The 17,246-nt window shown below is 31.0% G+C and overlaps 2 protein-coding genes across 7 annotated transcripts in view; one reads left to right on the forward strand and one right to left on the reverse strand.

Annotated features, from left to right (window-relative positions):
* The window catches only part of LOC100651670 (mediator of RNA polymerase II transcription subunit 15), a 27,908-nt gene extending 11,425 nt beyond the window's left edge, over window positions 1–16,483 (forward strand). For 2 of the 3 annotated variants that reach the window (XM_048407589.1, XM_048407586.1), the window contains 8 exons: window positions 55–2,972; window positions 10,123–10,257; window positions 12,423–12,535; window positions 13,819–14,262; window positions 14,424–14,669; window positions 14,863–15,170; window positions 15,345–15,525; window positions 15,609–16,483. In XM_048407589.1, coding sequence (XP_048263546.1) covers window positions 2,933–2,972; window positions 10,123–10,257; window positions 12,423–12,535; window positions 13,819–14,262; window positions 14,424–14,669; window positions 14,863–15,170; window positions 15,345–15,525; window positions 15,609–15,872 — 1,731 coding nt within the window. In that variant the 5' untranslated portion in view covers window positions 55–2,932 and the 3' untranslated portion in view covers window positions 15,873–16,483. The remainder of the gene's footprint in view (window positions 1–54; window positions 2,973–10,122; window positions 10,258–12,422; window positions 12,536–13,818; window positions 14,263–14,423; window positions 14,670–14,862; window positions 15,171–15,344; window positions 15,526–15,608) is intronic. The other variant, XM_048407591.1, reaches the window with a different exon arrangement.
* The window catches only part of LOC100651551 (thrombospondin type-1 domain-containing protein 4), a 29,823-nt gene continuing 29,055 nt past the window's right edge, over window positions 16,479–17,246 (reverse strand). For all 4 annotated transcript variants that reach the window (XM_048407580.1, XM_003393361.4, XM_048407575.1 and 1 more), the window contains one exon: window positions 16,479–17,245. In XM_048407580.1, coding sequence (XP_048263537.1) covers window positions 17,112–17,245 — 134 coding nt within the window. In that variant the 3' untranslated portion in view covers window positions 16,479–17,111. The remainder of the gene's footprint in view (window position 17,246) is intronic.

The following is a 17,246-nucleotide window of genomic DNA, read 5'->3' on the forward strand; positions in this document are numbered from 1 at the left end:
AAAAAAATTGTAGTAAAAAATGGAAAATAAGCACACATTTTTATCCCTTTTCAGATATTAACAGAAACATTAATATACATATAAGAAGAATATAGAAATAAATATATAAAGATGATCATATCATCATCATATCATATCATAGCTCAAAAGAAGTCAGATTTAAAGTTAGGAAGAAAATCAACATACAATATGATATTTAAAGATGACTGTTCTCAATCATGAATTGTCTGTTACAATATTTGTGGTAAACATATTAGCACAAAGTAATAAACTTGGTATAAAAGAACAAGAAATAATATGTAATAAGAATTTATACCAACAGATACATCAAAACATTTTTTACAGTTTAGATTTATGTAACAAAATTTGAGTGTATCTAATAATTATGATAAAATAATATTTGTATACATTGATTGTAAGAATAACGAAGACTATGTTAGAATAATAACTCACTAAAAACTTTTAAGTTAAAAGTTTTTATTTTCTTCAAGACATTAAATATAAGATACAACAAGTATATACACTCTCTCATATGGATATGAATATTTAAATATGAATTAAGCTGTGTTAAATTAACTTCACTTATAATTATTCAATTTAATAAGAAATATGTAGTTTATCTTCATAATTGTTCAGTAGAAATATTTTTCTTAATATTTTTTTACATAGCACAAATGAACTAAGGCCTTCATTGTAGAATTTTGGAAAACACTACATTTATGAAAAAAAACTGGAAGATTTCTTTTAATTAAACTTTTTGTGATTTTAGTTTATATTACACCATTTAATTTTTTTAAAATAACTAACAAAAATGACAATCTACGTAGACAATAGTAACAGTAATATTCATACAAAAGTTTCTATCACACACGCATGCAACTAGAACTACACTGAAACGATGAGGCGGGAAGCGATTCTCAAGAATCGTTATATCGAATCAATACCGCGCGCAATATTTGAATTTGAACTGATAAACGCAGAAAAATTGAACTACTATTTATTAACAAAAGTGTATAATATTGTATATTTAATTATTTAGATTAATAAATTACTACTAGCAAAGTTATATTAAAATTTGAAGTGTGTGAAAAGACAAAGAATAAAGAATAAAAAAGTATAGCAATATATACAGTCATTAAACCTTGATCTATAATCTTGACATTCGCATGGTCAAGTGTATAATAATACATTCTTGCATTAAACTGTAACCATTCGTTTAAATGAACGTGCCTAGATTTAACTATATGTTTTTCTACAGTATTGATATATTTCTATTAATTTGAGATATCAACATTGAAACAACATCTGCAATTTAAGAAAGTCAAGAACAGCACTCTAAGTTTCCTAACGTGCGTCTGCGAAGTAAAAGGCACGATTTCACTATAAAATCGGTGCAACGGAATGCACTGTTACGTCACTTGATTCGCACTCAGAACACTCAATTTGTAGACATCAATCGTAGATACCTGTAAACAGTTAGTCAATTACACAGTTATTATAAAAGAATAGAAGAAATCTTTGTAGTGAATTTTTCAAATATTTAATTTGTTTTATGGAATCCTACTTTATCATATTGTATTATTTGTATAATAAAAAAATGTCAAATACATTCATAAAAATTTTAAAACTATGTAAAATAATATAAATTAATGGCCGTCTAGCTACAATTACTTTTTTGCTATATATTAAAATCCTTAAATAAAAAATGTTTGTAAAATTGTAATTATGTTACAATATTACGTTAATGTTATTGTTCTATGGGATGATACAATCACTTTCGAAAAAATAAGAGAAAAAAGAAGAATCTCAACCAGTTTCTGATCTCAGTCATGTAGATAGTGTCGTTTGTCGAGTCTTTCGAAGACCTACTTGAAAAAAGCCAGTCGATCCTCCTTACCGGTCGATCAATTTACTCGGCTCTGAATGAATGCATGACGATCCCGTTATCGTTTCGTCCGAGTGGGTCACCGACACTTCGACAGGATTTTACTCGTAGCTGCTTCGAGGTGCACGTACCGAACCTGTGCCGTGAACAGACCGTTCTCATTGATACTTGGTGGGGTTCAACAGGACCGTCTCACTTTCTTGGAAAACAGTTTGAAGCACCTCTATGATCTTAGTCTTTTTCAAAAAATTCTATATAGAAAAAACAATAATTTAATCGTGTATTTAGATATCCTAAATTTCAGTTTCAAGTTCAAAATTAAAATTAAAATGTAATAGCAATGTATCGTTTCTCTTAGAAAAAGGTTAATACTAATTTTTGAAATTACGATACATAGAAATTAAGTAGCAAAATATTTTTTTTTAATTCAATCATTCGATCAGTTTCGATCGATTTATTCACCAAAGATCGATCGATTTATTCACCAAAGATCGATCGATCTTTAGTCAGTTTTAATCACAAATATTTTAATGAACATAGAAAATCTCACAGATCAAGTGATTTATAAAATATTCATTGAGCTCACTACTTCAAACATGCTTAGTATCAGTTTAGTATTATTATATCTATATATATTAACTACATATATAACATGATCTATTAAAATGTTTTTTACACTCGTGGAGGAAAAGAGGGGATCTTGAAAGTGGAGCCAAGATTCAGCCGTCCCTGGAAACCAGATGGGGTCTGAAAGTGCCCCGCGTGCTCGCCTTCGAAGAACATATCCATGCAGTATTAGTGTTCGCGTGAACGAGTAACTTGTCGTACCTTTTTATCTCTATTGAGAAGTATCACGTTCACCTGCGGATCCTAAGGTCGTTTTCGCGGACGTTGTCTACTTCGATCATCGCGAACGACAGTAATTTTCGAAACGTCTCATTCGTGAATAAATCTTCGAGGAAAAGGGAACGTCTCCAGGAAACTATTACAGACGATCGTTGTCGACTTTACCAATTTTTGCGCGATAATTAAACTGGATCTACAACTATGAAAATCGCCACGACCTTGTTCTTCTTCGTAGTCGTCGGTACGTACAATTTGTCTTTTATCGCCAAACGCAGCTTCTAGGATTTATATGTGTATTTTCTTTTTTGATTGTGTTTCATTAATAAGCAGCGAGTGTTTAGGCATTTCCGGAAAATTTAAAAGTGCAATAATATATAGAATATACATAATATACAAAAGTAAAATTTCCAAAAGCGTTTACTAGAATATTTCTATTCGTGATAAATTATGACTATAATATATTATATCTGAAATATTTACTATAATGTATAGATTTTATTTCTTTAGCTATGATTATAAACATATAAAATATTGTATAGAAACATCTACAGTTAAGTCATTAAAGTAGAGTATAACTAAAGATAAAATACATTGGACCGTATTAGAATAGGTATTAGAATTTAGTAGATTCTTCTAGAATCTTTAATGTCATTCAATGAGAATGATGTTTTTTCTCGATAATACTTATGGTTTAGTACAATGTTTCGTAACATTTAAAGTGAAGCACAAAATGTAATATTTAAAAGGAGGGTGAAAGTGTGGACATTTTGTAACATTTTTTTTTTCACGGATTGAATAAAAGTAAAGGGTCGCGTTTAAACATACATATTCAAACTAGAGACTGCGTTTTTGAGAATACAGCTAACATACTTACGTATTCATGTGCAAATATTATACACGTATTCTTAAATTTATAAAATTATGTTCTCGTTGTGACACACGAATACCTAAGAGTTAGGCTTAAGCCTCGATCTAAAAGTTCCTGTCTAATAAGATGTATTATATCTTGTACAATTTCTTATCACAAACAGAATCTTATTCCGACTTACAAATCGAATATGCTTTATGATATGAGGCTTACACAAAGATTATATCTAAATATTTAACAACCAGTTTCCAATACGATGATATTTAATAATGGAAAAATTAATTTCATTTAACACATATTATTTTTTAGACTATTTTACAGGAAGGTAGAATGTAATGATTGGAAACTGGTATTCTAATAATATTCTTCCTGGGTAACTCGCAGGTTTTTGGGCCTTTTTCCATTATTTACGCTTTGTATCAAAGCATTTTTATTCTGTGCTATCGAACCTCGACCTATCTTGACTGACTGCACTGTTTATTCGATTCTACTATTTAAGTTTCTCTATCACTCGATCTTACTATTAGTGGACTACCTTACTGGATCTTTAAATAATCATTTTTCATCGCAAATTACTAATCGACCTAGTAACGTTCTCCAGGGTGAACGCTGTATTCTTCTCATTTATAAAATATAGCGCAGAGATTTCTGTAAATACGATTCTGGCTATCAAAAAGTGTGGGAAGCGTTGCGTTCTTAACCGCACTATCTTTCTATCATGATTCCCCGTGAACCAGGAGAAGCAATTTTCATTCATTTTACGGTTTTCTTCGCGATAATTTAAGCGTGACCAATGCGTGTTTTGCGTTACACCACAATGTTACAGTATTACGAATAAGGTTCATTATAAAAGAATCGAATTTTATTTTCGCAACATATAATATACCATTTTATCCGTCTCTTTTGAAATTAAAATATTGAGAAGTGAAAATTTTTTGAATATCAGAGAGTTCCTTCTCTCGTTACATTTCACATTTTATGCAACAACGAAATAAAAGTTAATTATATAAAGTATCAAAATTATACATTTCTAAGTTGTACATAATTATTATACGTTACGAAATGACATATGTTCATCGGATAGAAAATGATCCTGTTTACAAATGACAGCAAATAAAATTACATAAATGAGTGGATCAAAATCAATCTTTCTTTATTGTAACCAAATTAATTTCTTTGTAATTATCAATGGACTGTAGAATATATTCTGTAGAATGCATATATAATATATAAAATTATATAGAACATATAAAATATACTTATAACGAATAAAACAAATCTCTGTTTAGATTTCATTTCTTTAATCATGTTCATAAAAAAATTTATCTACATAAAAATTCAATCTAATCAGCAATATTTTTTCTATATCTATTTATGTTCTTATAAAGCGTCACATTCGCTGAACATGGATATTCGTTGCTCGAATTTACTCACCCACCGTGTTTGTATTGCTAAATACCGAGTATTTCCCGTAAAATGTCGGCTGTTCCAGGGAATGGTGCATTAAATGACGTGTAACAGCGCATCGAATAGCCGCGTCTTGACGAGAACGGAATCATTGAACAGAAAAAGTAACAGTAAAGCGATCGTACGCATCGGCGCGAACTAGAAAGTGCATAAGCATTGGTTTCTATTGCTGAAAACATTGATACGAAGGAGAAATAGAACGAACTTGCGACGAAAGTAAGCAATTGCAACACGACAATTATAGACACGATCGTGAAAGGGGACTGAAATCGAACCATCGTGCACGTTAATTACATATTTTCGTCCAGTCGGACAATCCTCGGTGTAATATGCAAAGATATAATAGAGACATATAGGTCGTGGAAACTCTTACTCCTGTTACGATACGTTTTTCTATGGCAGCGTGTAATGTATTCGTCATTATCATGTCAATTCGAACGCAGCGCCTAACATATCGCGGTGATCTCGAGGAAACTTTCTCTGTGTATTTATCGAAATAACTTTCACATTACGATAGAGTGATAATTAGTTGAATGATAAAACTACAGTGGGTTATGTACATATTACTATACACGTGTGGACAATAGGAATGAGAAATTTGCATCTCGAAATTGTTAGATTTATAGTAGAGAAAAAATATTCGTAATAAAGATTCCATAGTGATCCGTGTATAATTTAGGAGTTAAAATGATAAACGATAGGCATGCAAAAAGTGAAAATTTATAATAGAAATAAAAAATTAATTTCTGTTAATTTGACATTTAAATTATTTATCGTTTGAAGGTTATGGGTTTTTAACGTTTACCACTTTTACAGATTTAAAAGAAAAATAAATGGTAAAAAGAAGAATATTTACCATAGCTCTAAAAATACTTATTACTGTTACTGTCTAATTGATACTGACGATATCTTTGTCTTGCGATGGCCTAAAGTTACGATAAATTATTCCATTATTAATACTTTCCCATTTTATTTCGCAATTTATATCCCATTAAAAGAATCGTTTCTCGTTTCTTTTGAAACTTATATCGTTTACCATATCATTGACCACTCGAAACAGTTTGATGGCGACACAACTTTCAAAACAGATTCAAACACGGATTCTGTGGGTCGATAGTCATCTGACTTCAATAATATTCTCACTAAATTTTCAATAGGTCTGTATTATTTGGGGAATCAGGTCAGCAACGGTCTACGTGAACGTTTTATTTTTTAGTAGTCACTTTCTACATAGTTCTGACTGTATATGGTATCGTCTTAACATCTCAACTGAACGATCTTCCTATCTTTATGTATTTTCATATTCCTGATATCACCTAAGAAACTTTAACATATTCAGCAAAAGAAACGAAACTGATTTCAACAATTATAAATGTCTGTCCAAAAATGAAGAAATAGCACGTTTTATAGTTTCAACATTCGCACTTAATCTACTCATTGGTTAATAATCATTCGGATGCTGTATATGATTGCGAAAAGAAATTAATTTGGTGTAGAAATAAGAAAAATTGAATTCTGTGTAACTTTCAATTCTAAAATTTCACAATTTCATTTTATGCCGGAACGCGAATATTATTAAGATTTTATAACAAAAGAAAATTGATTTACAAATTGGTAAACTATAAAGCGAAAGACGACTTTGGATGACTACCGCTCTCAAGGTAAAGGTAAAGGCCGCGTTCGCGGGAAAGTGTTGCGCGGGTTTGCTCATCGACGGGTGTCGTTATCTCCTCTTACGTTAATCAAGGAATGCTGCTGGGCAAAGAAAAGTGAATTTTACCAACACTCATAACAAAACACTTTTGTACAATTATATCGTTACAAGACTAGGGTCGATCTTGAAATGAACAGTGAAAGTATCCTTGAAATTTTTACCTTTCAAAGTCCATTGCCCTCGTTCTTAATAGGAATTAGAATCTAGAATTGACCTAGGTTTTCGAGTAATATTCATTTCTTTAGAACAAAATGAAAATTGTTTTCAAATTGAACAAAAATGAAATTTTAACGTGAAATTTGTTACAAAATTAGTTATGGAGACATACATAGGTTTGAAGAAGTTGCGCAATTCGAAATGAGTGTCGTGATCATGCAAAATTTATAACCGTAAATTATTTCACTAGTTGTACTATATTTTTATAATGGCATAGGTAAAATTATTTATTTATCGACTAAAGAAAGTTACTTCTATATTAGTAATCTTCTTGTTTATTTCGCACTTGGCGTTTTGACAAACTGATCGACGTGCACGCAATTCATTATTGCAGATAAGATTTTGAAGAAATCAGGATACGTCTAATTCAGTAAGCAGAAACAAGACACGAGTGGCATGTTAACAAAGTTTCTACTGCACGATTATCTTATTTTTGTAGGTTTTGCGAGACGTTTTTAATGAGATTTAAACGCTTTTCGTATAATTGATAATATTGACTTTAAGTAATTGATGTTATTCGAATATTGTATCAATTTAGATGCTACACAGAAATTTTTTTATAATATACTATATGATTTTATCGTAGTACTAAATATTTTAAAGAAATCGAAAAAAACAAACGAATATAGATAGCATAATAAAAATATAACAGTATTGTTTCTAAAGGGAATCTGTGTTTTTCTGAGAATGAGATAATTCGTTCAATGATCAGATTTGAGCTGTTGTTCCTTCTTCAAAATTTCACTATTGCATGTAACATAATTTTTATAAAATGCTTATTTCGCCACACAATCTCACTATATGAATATTTAAAATGACCTTTTCTAATATGTAGACTGTTACGAGTCGTCATTTGCATTTTTATATAATATTAAATATATTCGTCAAATTTCGTCATTCCATTAGATCATGTCAAATTTTCTTATCGCTAATCTTTTCGGTTATTGTGAAACATTGTATGAACGTAGAATATAAATACGACAACGTTGTTTCTGCATTAGTGGAATATCAAATAAAGACATTATAAAGTATGAAGGATATACGTGAAGGGCATAAGATAATAAATAATGTGCTCATGAAAATCACAAATATTGAGAAGCTAAATTTGTATTAGCTGAAAGTTACAATTTTATAATTAAAGTATTGAAATAGTAAAGGATATAAATTCTAAAGATCTCCTATATACAAATATCTGTCAATTTTTATATTTACAAATTACAATTAATTCAAACAAATTATTTTACGAATTATTATTTGCAATAATTACCTTTTTGCTACAAAAATACTTTTTAATTTTTTTGGCACTTACATTCTTTATCATTTAATCTCTACAATTATTTCAATGAAACAATTTGTCATTGTATGAATTCATTCAGTTCATAATAATTAATTGCTTAAAATGTGGCAGGAATTTATCGAAGTGATTAAAAGTGAAGTTCAAGAAATGAGGAACTCGGTTATTAAATGGTGACCATACGGATCGTAAAATTGCTTCATGAAACTATTACACAGTGTCTCAACTTTTTCCGTTTTGTTTCAAAAGAGTGATAATATTCGGGCTCTTCAGATGCGAAACTAATTTTGAAGTATGAGGAACCGACCTGGTCAGTCGACGTGGTCGAAAGGTTGACTCGACTTGTTAAGTGGGTCAGTAGGCTTTGGCCCAATGGCACGCCTAAGATCCGGCAAATCTTCGAACACAAGTTCCGGAAGTACCTTTCACAAACTTCGGGACATTCCTTGGAAAGTTATACTATAATTTACAGAAATTCCAAAAACTGTAATTAATTTTCCTTTATTTTACCTAAATATAATTTTAAATTCGTTCAACTAAGATTTTCCTTAAATATAAAGGAAGAAATATAATATTTATAGAAATATTTATAGAAAGTAAAGAAATGTTATGAATTTTTAAATGGTTATACAGGGCCACAATTTGCATATTCCGAAATGTACACGATCCGTGTTTGAACTTTCTTAGACGTCTGTATGCGTTTTTTTAGAAAACTCTAGAAAACCGCAAATATAGGAAGATCTCCTTTCTTTTCTAAGGGAATGTCATCAGTCTCAGCGATTGTATCATCTTGGTGGAGAAAATTACAGATTTCATTACAAAGTGGTGTAGACGTAACGTCCGGTAGATAGAATTTGTAACATTTAGTTACTGACCCTACTAAAATTGCATTCACGAAACTATAAAAGAAAATTATAATTATTTATCTATACATTATAATAGTATAGTAACTACAAAGTTTACACCGAATGCAACTTATTTTATCTTAATTTTTCTGATAACAATATTTTAATCTCTTTTTGGATTTTTTTCGTTTTACAAAACTATAAAATTCTATTAACATATTGTTTGATGAAAATCATCTGTGACAGAGCACTGACATCACAAAAACTGAGACTGAACAGAAATGATCGTGTCAATTTCATTCGCTTCGAAATACAACTAAGATCGATTAGACTTTCATTACACTCGACTAGATGGTCATTTATGATGCTTGAACATTCACGGACGAGAATCAATAGCACAGATTAGGAATTATCAATCAACGGCCCCCGAATCGACATTTATGGAATCCTGCTTCGATCTTCTCGTTGGCGATTAGTCAGTCGAAATCGTTCTGGATTATATCCCTGTTAACTGATGCAGCTCTGACTAAGAAGAAAAGTATAAATTTTAAGAAAGAAAAGACATCTATTTTGTAAATCCGGTTTAAAAAGTTAAACTTTCTCTGAGAACTCTTATCGTTTCTAAAAGCAAATGAGTCACAGCTTAAATTTCTTTTTAGAATTTAATTTACGGCTCTTTCTATCAAAATGTTTGTGTTGTATACGAGATGTTCCAGATTTCTTCGATCTGTAGATATAAATGAGGAAGATATATTATACAAATATAGATCGTTTGAAGTTTTAACAAAAATAGAAAATATGAAAAAGCGTAAAAAGGACAAAGTAGCATAATACAGCTATTATCATTTCTAGAAGAAACTCAGTTTAAGGTATACATTATGATAAAAATAAATAAGTTAGTTGAAATTAATTACGATGGAATCAGAAGCTGATCAGTTAGGTCGAAACGGGGATCCATAGTGTTCTTCTCTTCCGGTTTGGTTGCAGGATGCACGTGGCGGGAGACTCTAGGGACGTGCGTGTTTCAATCGGACTTTGGTTTCGTGCTTAACTGTGCCTTTCGGAAGTCCGGAATTTTTCGGGTACGAAATCTTGGAGGTGTCAAAGGTTACGTCGGCCTGGGTGAGTCGTAATAAGCGGTCGAAACAATTTTCATAAAAGAATTTCCAAGAATCCTCATGCGCGATCTCTTCCTTGAAACAAAGTTTAATTGCTCAACTGTTATTTTGTAATTAATCAATTATAAATATACTGTAAATACCCTGTATATTACTACTTATAATTTCAAGACAATAATATGTAATATATTACATGGCGATCACAATTTTTCCGAATAAACTGGAGGAGGATAATCTATGAGTGCAAATCTAAGCAAATATTGGATGCGGACTGAAACATGAATCTAGTAATGTATTTTACATACATCTCAAAATGAGAGTTTGTTAATATTTAGTAATCACTAATATTATTATCATATTATAATAACTCTCATAATGAATTATTTTATAACTATCTTAATAAACATTTTATTCTGAGTTCAATATTTGCGATATTTTTTAGGACCTTAATAAAGTGTTTAGTAAAACATTATATAACATTGGTTTCTTATATTCCCTTATAGCCTCTTTTCTCTGCAGTTTGTCCGGAAAAATTAGAAACACCCTGTATTTAACATGCTCCCTTATATATTATTATATCGCTGGAATAGCGTGTATAAAAGAGAAAGTGTTACTATTTTGTCGCTTCGTTTTCTTGCTTTTCATTGCTTTTTTCACCATAGGACGAATGCTTGAAATAGTGCAAAGTATAGTTTAATGATTCTTTTTCAGCGAATAACATACTTCTAACGACTATTTCACTATTTCACTTTCATTTATGTCCACTGTTTGATTTTTTTTACTGTGATCGATCAGTGTAATATGTTATTATACTTTCTTAAGTGATTTGTTAATAATACACTTTCTATTACTGTCTATTCGGCGGTCTGATTCTATGAAATATATATAGAAATAGCACGCCATTGGAAAAAAATTGAACGATTTATGTGATATTCTGTGTTGTATTCATTATGCAAGTAATAACACTTACATCACGCGACCCATTTTCTGTGAGAGAATAAGTGTAAGTGGTTTTGTAGAGTTTATGGCATCCTCAGTTTTGTGTCATTGTATCCATAACTGTAAATCTCAATTTAAACGCAGTAAAGGAATCCCACTGAACTTTGAGAATTTAGTTTTATGAACACTAACTCTTATAAAGATTAATCTCAGCATTCTTTTGTAATCTCTAACTTAATCTTATGAATAAAATAAATATTAAAATATAAATAAATTTACTAAAATTATAGAAAAATGTTTAAAAATGTTGAAAAGTGCAGTGCAATCAAATAATTCTTATTCGCATTGTCCCATCGAAAAAAAGTCTATTTCGTTCGCCACGAAACGATGCAGAAAGTGAATTACCACAAGATTATAGTTAATCGAGCAGAACGTGCGTGAAATGACCAGTGACTTTCAGAACAAGAAGAATGTCTCCTCATAACCTACTTCTCTAACGCTTTGGTATATATGAGTACATAGTAGTTGCTTGGAGAAAAAAGTTATAATACATATTACATTATTCATCGCCTTGACTCGGCCCAGATGTCAGCAATATCTTGTAAAGGATGACACCTGCAATGAAAACGTAATTTTCATTTGAACCGACTGGACCATGGGATCAAAGAAATCGTCGTAAGAGCGCACGGTTGTTTGCACATTTGTAGAACAAAGCAAAAAACCACGTTGGATCTTGCGCAACATGTGGTTGCTTAACTTTCTAAAGCTTGTCTTTTCTGGGTATTATTTAATTTTTCATCCATTCAGAATGACAGTTCTTATCACTTCTACAATTAGGAATAACAATTTTTCTTTAGTAGTAATTTAATAACAAAAATTTGTTTGATAAGAAATTGTTTCCCAAGTATTAATTAGGTAAATATGTATTAGAATTCGTGAAAATCGAGCGACAAATTGGCGGAATTGAACAGTTTCGGTTTACTAAATTGATCAGGAGTAAAAATTAAATGCATTCTTTAGAATAACATAACAATATAGGACTTAATTATCGACAAATGTGGATCTTTTTAGTGGTGGGACCTCTTGCATTTCATGTAACGATGAAGTTAATCGATTAATTGGAATAATATCAATAATTCTTTAATCCAGATAATGATTTATTTCTTTACACAAGTGTTTTTTATACCCAATAATTGGTTCAATTATAATTAATATTATTGTTAACTTCAGGATTTTCTGTGGGTGACGAGCTAGGATTCAGTCAGTCCTTGTCCAATGTGGAGGCTGCCAAAAGAAGAAGCGTGCAGACTAGTAGAGTTGGTTCATCATCCCATACTAATTTGGTAAGAATTTCAGAAACATTAGAAATAAGATGTATACATTTATTTTTCTACACGTATTCATGTAGATTGTTATCGTAATTACTTTGAAGATTCTGTAATGAATCGATTTCTGTTACATTATAAATGTACAGACACGATTCTTCGTTTAAACTAGTTCAAGGAAAGTTTAAGATGAATCGGAACAAGTATAAAAACTGGATACATTTCATCGTGATTCCTGCAGTGCTATGATATTTATGATAGTGCTAGTTGCATGCATTTCGGTTGAATTTACATAATAGGATGCCTTATATTGTTTTTGTTGCGTAATCGTAAACTACATCTAACTGTAGATTTTTCATCTAATTTATACGTGGGAGTAAATAACTTTTCTGTCTGATTATTTAAAGAGGATTAAAGGTTTCAGGTCTTCTGAATCTTTGTGAGAAAGGAATTCTGAAGATTTTTTTCCTTTCTTAAAGGCACTCTTCAAATTAAATGCTTTAAGTTGCTTTTACATTTTTAGGTTCATTATAATTGTTATGAAAACTTCTGTTTTGTGCTCTTCTTTATCTATATTTATCGCATTCTGAGATGTCAAATGGGTGTATTTCTTATTATACCAGCGAAATCTCGATCGAACTCAAGCATACGCAATCGACCTTATCATAATCAGTGCATGAATGAGTATAAAATTCTTCACGCTGCGTAATGTAAGGTTCCCATTCTCATAGAAGTACACATGGAGCGTACATTGAATCCCCTATAAAATCTGAAAGAAAAAGATAAATGAAGTAGGACAAGGTTAAATAATTCCTTTTATACGTATGTTAAAGTTAATAAAAGGAGAGGTTAATCGGAGTGCAAGTGTAACTTAATATTCGCCCGACTCTTAATGATTCCACTTAAATTGTGAAATCAGTGACTTTTTACACGTACATGACTTATTTTTCTTTGAGAAATGTATATTTCTTCTATTCAGAATCCTGAAAAAGATGGTTCAAATATAAAAAAAGTTTCATTTTGTAAATTATATAAATTGTGTAAAATGACATATTCATTTTTCATTTCATAAAATTAGACAGGATTTTCTAAAATATTAATTACAGGGATCTCTATCTTACATATATGTATCTAAGTAGAGACGTATCACATATTTATAAATTAATTCGTGCAATTTTGAGTTACTAAATTTTGAATTTTGAATTTTTTAATACAAGTATCTGTATACACACATTTTTTAAATATATTAAACGATTAAACATTAAAAATCTTAAATGCTAATGGATAATAATTCATTGAAGGCTACCAATCGAGATGAAACTAGACAACACACTCAGAACACTCGACAAGCGGTGCCTCCCTTCAAACCTTTACCAGCTGGAGCAACGCGGCCGATAGCTCAGCAACCAGAACGTCAAAAATTGGTCGTACAACAGAATTCTACAGTCCTTCGAACCGTGCCAGCTCCTTCCTTATCAGCAACACAGCAGGACTTATTGAGGCAACAGCAACTAATGCAACAAGAAGTAAAACAGAAGCAACAATTGAAATTGCAGCAAGAAGCTTTCGCATTGCAAGTACTAAAGCAACAAAGGTTACAACAACAGGAAGCTATGAGACAGCAACAGTTGCAGAAGCTTCAACAGCAACAGAAACAGCAACAGATTGCTGCGCAACAACAAATACTGACACAGCAACATAAAAGGCACCAACAAATGGTACCGATGCAAGTAAAAAGAGATCAGGTAATATCAACTAATTACTTTTTTTCTTTTTACATTTAACAATTTTTATCCTTTAACCCAGAGGAGGTAACGGGTTTAAACATTTTATCATAAATAAGAGTATATCTGTCTTTTTTCCAATGAATTTGCAATTTAATAACGTTGTAATATTTATTCTACAGACACCACAGATGCTCGCAGTTGCAGCTGCAATGCCAGGAAAATTACCTAACATTGTTGCTGCAATTCCACCAGCTGATAGCATCGTAGAACCAGGACTTTCATTAAAATCAGCGTCTTCGAGTGACGGGTTACCACCTTTTATTTCGATGCCACAGTCATCTTCACAGTTGACCGATCGAATTAGCAATAGTCCTACTATTTTGCACGATTCTGATAACGAGGTGTCGAAAGATGATTTCAATCAGGTAATTACTTTGGTTTTTAATTATAACAAATTAGAATCATTTAATCCTAGATAAAAATTATTTATTTTAAAACAAAATTAACGCTTCACTCTTTATATAGATTTAATAATACTCACCAGCTCCTAAATAATGTTATAAAGTAATTTCGTTTTGAAAGACTGATGTGATAAAAAATATTAAATTCAATTTTTAGCTTCCTTTACCTGGAGATGAGGCTGCATCTTCAGTCAACGAGATGACTTTACTTTCCCTTCAAGCAGCTGAATCCAGTCAGTCACAACAACAAAACGAGAAACGACAATCGTTGCCATCGTCATTGCCATCTTTAGCGCCTATTCAAGGAATGGAAACGTCGTTGAAAGCTCTGGCAGAAGCTAGCAATATTACTTTAGAAGCTCTAGAAGCTGCTATTCTTCTCAGGCAACAGCAACTTCTACAAAAACAGCAAGGGCCAACCAGTACAAGCACGACGACGACTACAACTATGTCTCCGCATAAAAAGTATGATTAAACCTGTCGTTATTTTCTATTATATATTTCAGTTTATACATTTTTATTATCTATTTGAATATCTTAAGACCTTGCAAAATCTTGAATCTTGTAGTTTTTAAATATCACGAATTAAAAAAGTTCGTAGTCTTCTTTAAATTATTCTTCAATTATCAATCTTTTTAGTAAATATAATCCTGGTGTCACCAAAGTAATGAACGCTCCTCGTGAATATTATCCAATGGGTTATGACAAGAACTTCGATGACAATTTTGCCAGTCGTGTAGATCTTCCGGACACAAGCTTTTATTGTGGTGACCAAAAACATTTTCCAGGACTTTATGCTGACGAAGATCTTGGGTGCATGGTAAAATATTTCTTCCTCATATATTCAAAATAATTTATGCTATATTACGATTTAAAATATTAATATTCTATGAACAACTCTAGGTATTTCACGTCTGTGCATTAACGGATGATGGCTTGATTATGAAGAGTTTCCTCTGTCCCGAATCAACTTTATTCGATCAATCTATCCTCAAATGCAATTGGTGGTTCTACGTGGATTGCAAAACTTCGAAAAGTTTATATGACAGCAACATTCCAATTAGCAAGAGTTATCAGTTAATGAAAGCACTAGCGTTTTTCTCAGCGTACAAAAACCATGACAATAGTACAACATCTGCTCAAGAAAACTCAGAAAGCTCAAAATAGCACTAAATCTTGTTACAAAGGAACTGTATCTTTATTTTTAGTTAGTTTACTAGTTGGGCATCCCCTGTGAGTTTAATTCGTTCCACGATTGCCAATTTATGTTCCTTTAATCCATTAAGCTTTGGATAATGAAAGTTAGCTTCTTTATATATTTTAATATCGAGCTACTTTCTTAATTAGTTTGTGGAATGTTAAGTATTTTAAATTAGTGTATAATATTTAGATTTTTTGTTGAGGTGTGATCTTAATGGATTAAACTGAACTTCTTTGTGGAAAGGTGAATTTTATAAGACAATGGATATTTTTGTGTCACGGTACAACTATTTTTCTCGTTAATCACTACCGTCACAATCCCAAACGATAAGTGTGTATATATATAATTTATTATATTAGTGGAGTGTAATAGGCATAGTAAATAATTTGTTTTAATCGTAATGTTGTAAATAGTTCTACGTTGGTATTTTCGTTGATGTGGTTTGTTTAATAATAATCTCATTCTTGTTGACGTGGCTGTCCCTATTCTATATCGTGAAATTCTTGTTAAAAATATGTAATCAGAAGATATAAGAAATATTAAGAGATCGATTGAAATAAAACAGACATAAAGAAAACGTAGAAAGCATAAACTTTATTGTGGCAAATGAGAATTATGAAAAATAATACAAATTAAATGCCAATATTACGTTATTGTAATTTACACGGTCAGTCTATAATTTCTCGTTGACGATTTTAATTTTCATCGCCGTTCAAAATTCGATTAAATTTTCAAAATATTAAATAGAAAGCTCGAATAATTTCTATACTATCAGCCGATTTTCACAAAGATAGAATAATTATAAATATTAATATATATTCATTAATACCATCGTCTCTATAAAATAAAAATTAAAGCTATGTGATTCGATAAATAATTCACATTTTAAACATTATAAAACGTTATTGAAAATGTTATAATTTATTATTCGTTACAAAAGCTTAATACGTCAATATGTTTATGAACTTTATAGATTCTCTAAAGGAACAATTTTTGTGTGTTTTCTTTAGAGGGACGAATACCTATTATTTCTATACCTAAAAATTGACATTAAAAATTCCATCAGGCAGTGCAGGAATCAGTAAATCTATAGCAACACATATAATATCATAAGGCTATCTTCGATGATTCGATTTCTGAGTGTAATCATTCATCGAAGTGTTAAATTTGCATTAAAAATACATTTGGTTAGCGGTGAAAAAATCTCATTCGAATTCTTCCTTCTTGGAACACGATTGACAACACAGTTGGTGATAAAACTGGTAAGTGCAGAGTCGTGCTTGCGCCACTAAGTTGCAATTTGTTGTACTGTCCTTGCAAAGTGGATTTTCCTCGAGAAC

The sequence above is a fragment of the Bombus terrestris genome, chromosome 1 (genome assembly GCF_910591885.1).
Source record: "Bombus terrestris chromosome 1, iyBomTerr1.2, whole genome shotgun sequence".
Classification (NCBI taxonomy): domain Eukaryota; kingdom Metazoa; phylum Arthropoda; class Insecta; order Hymenoptera; family Apidae; genus Bombus; species Bombus terrestris.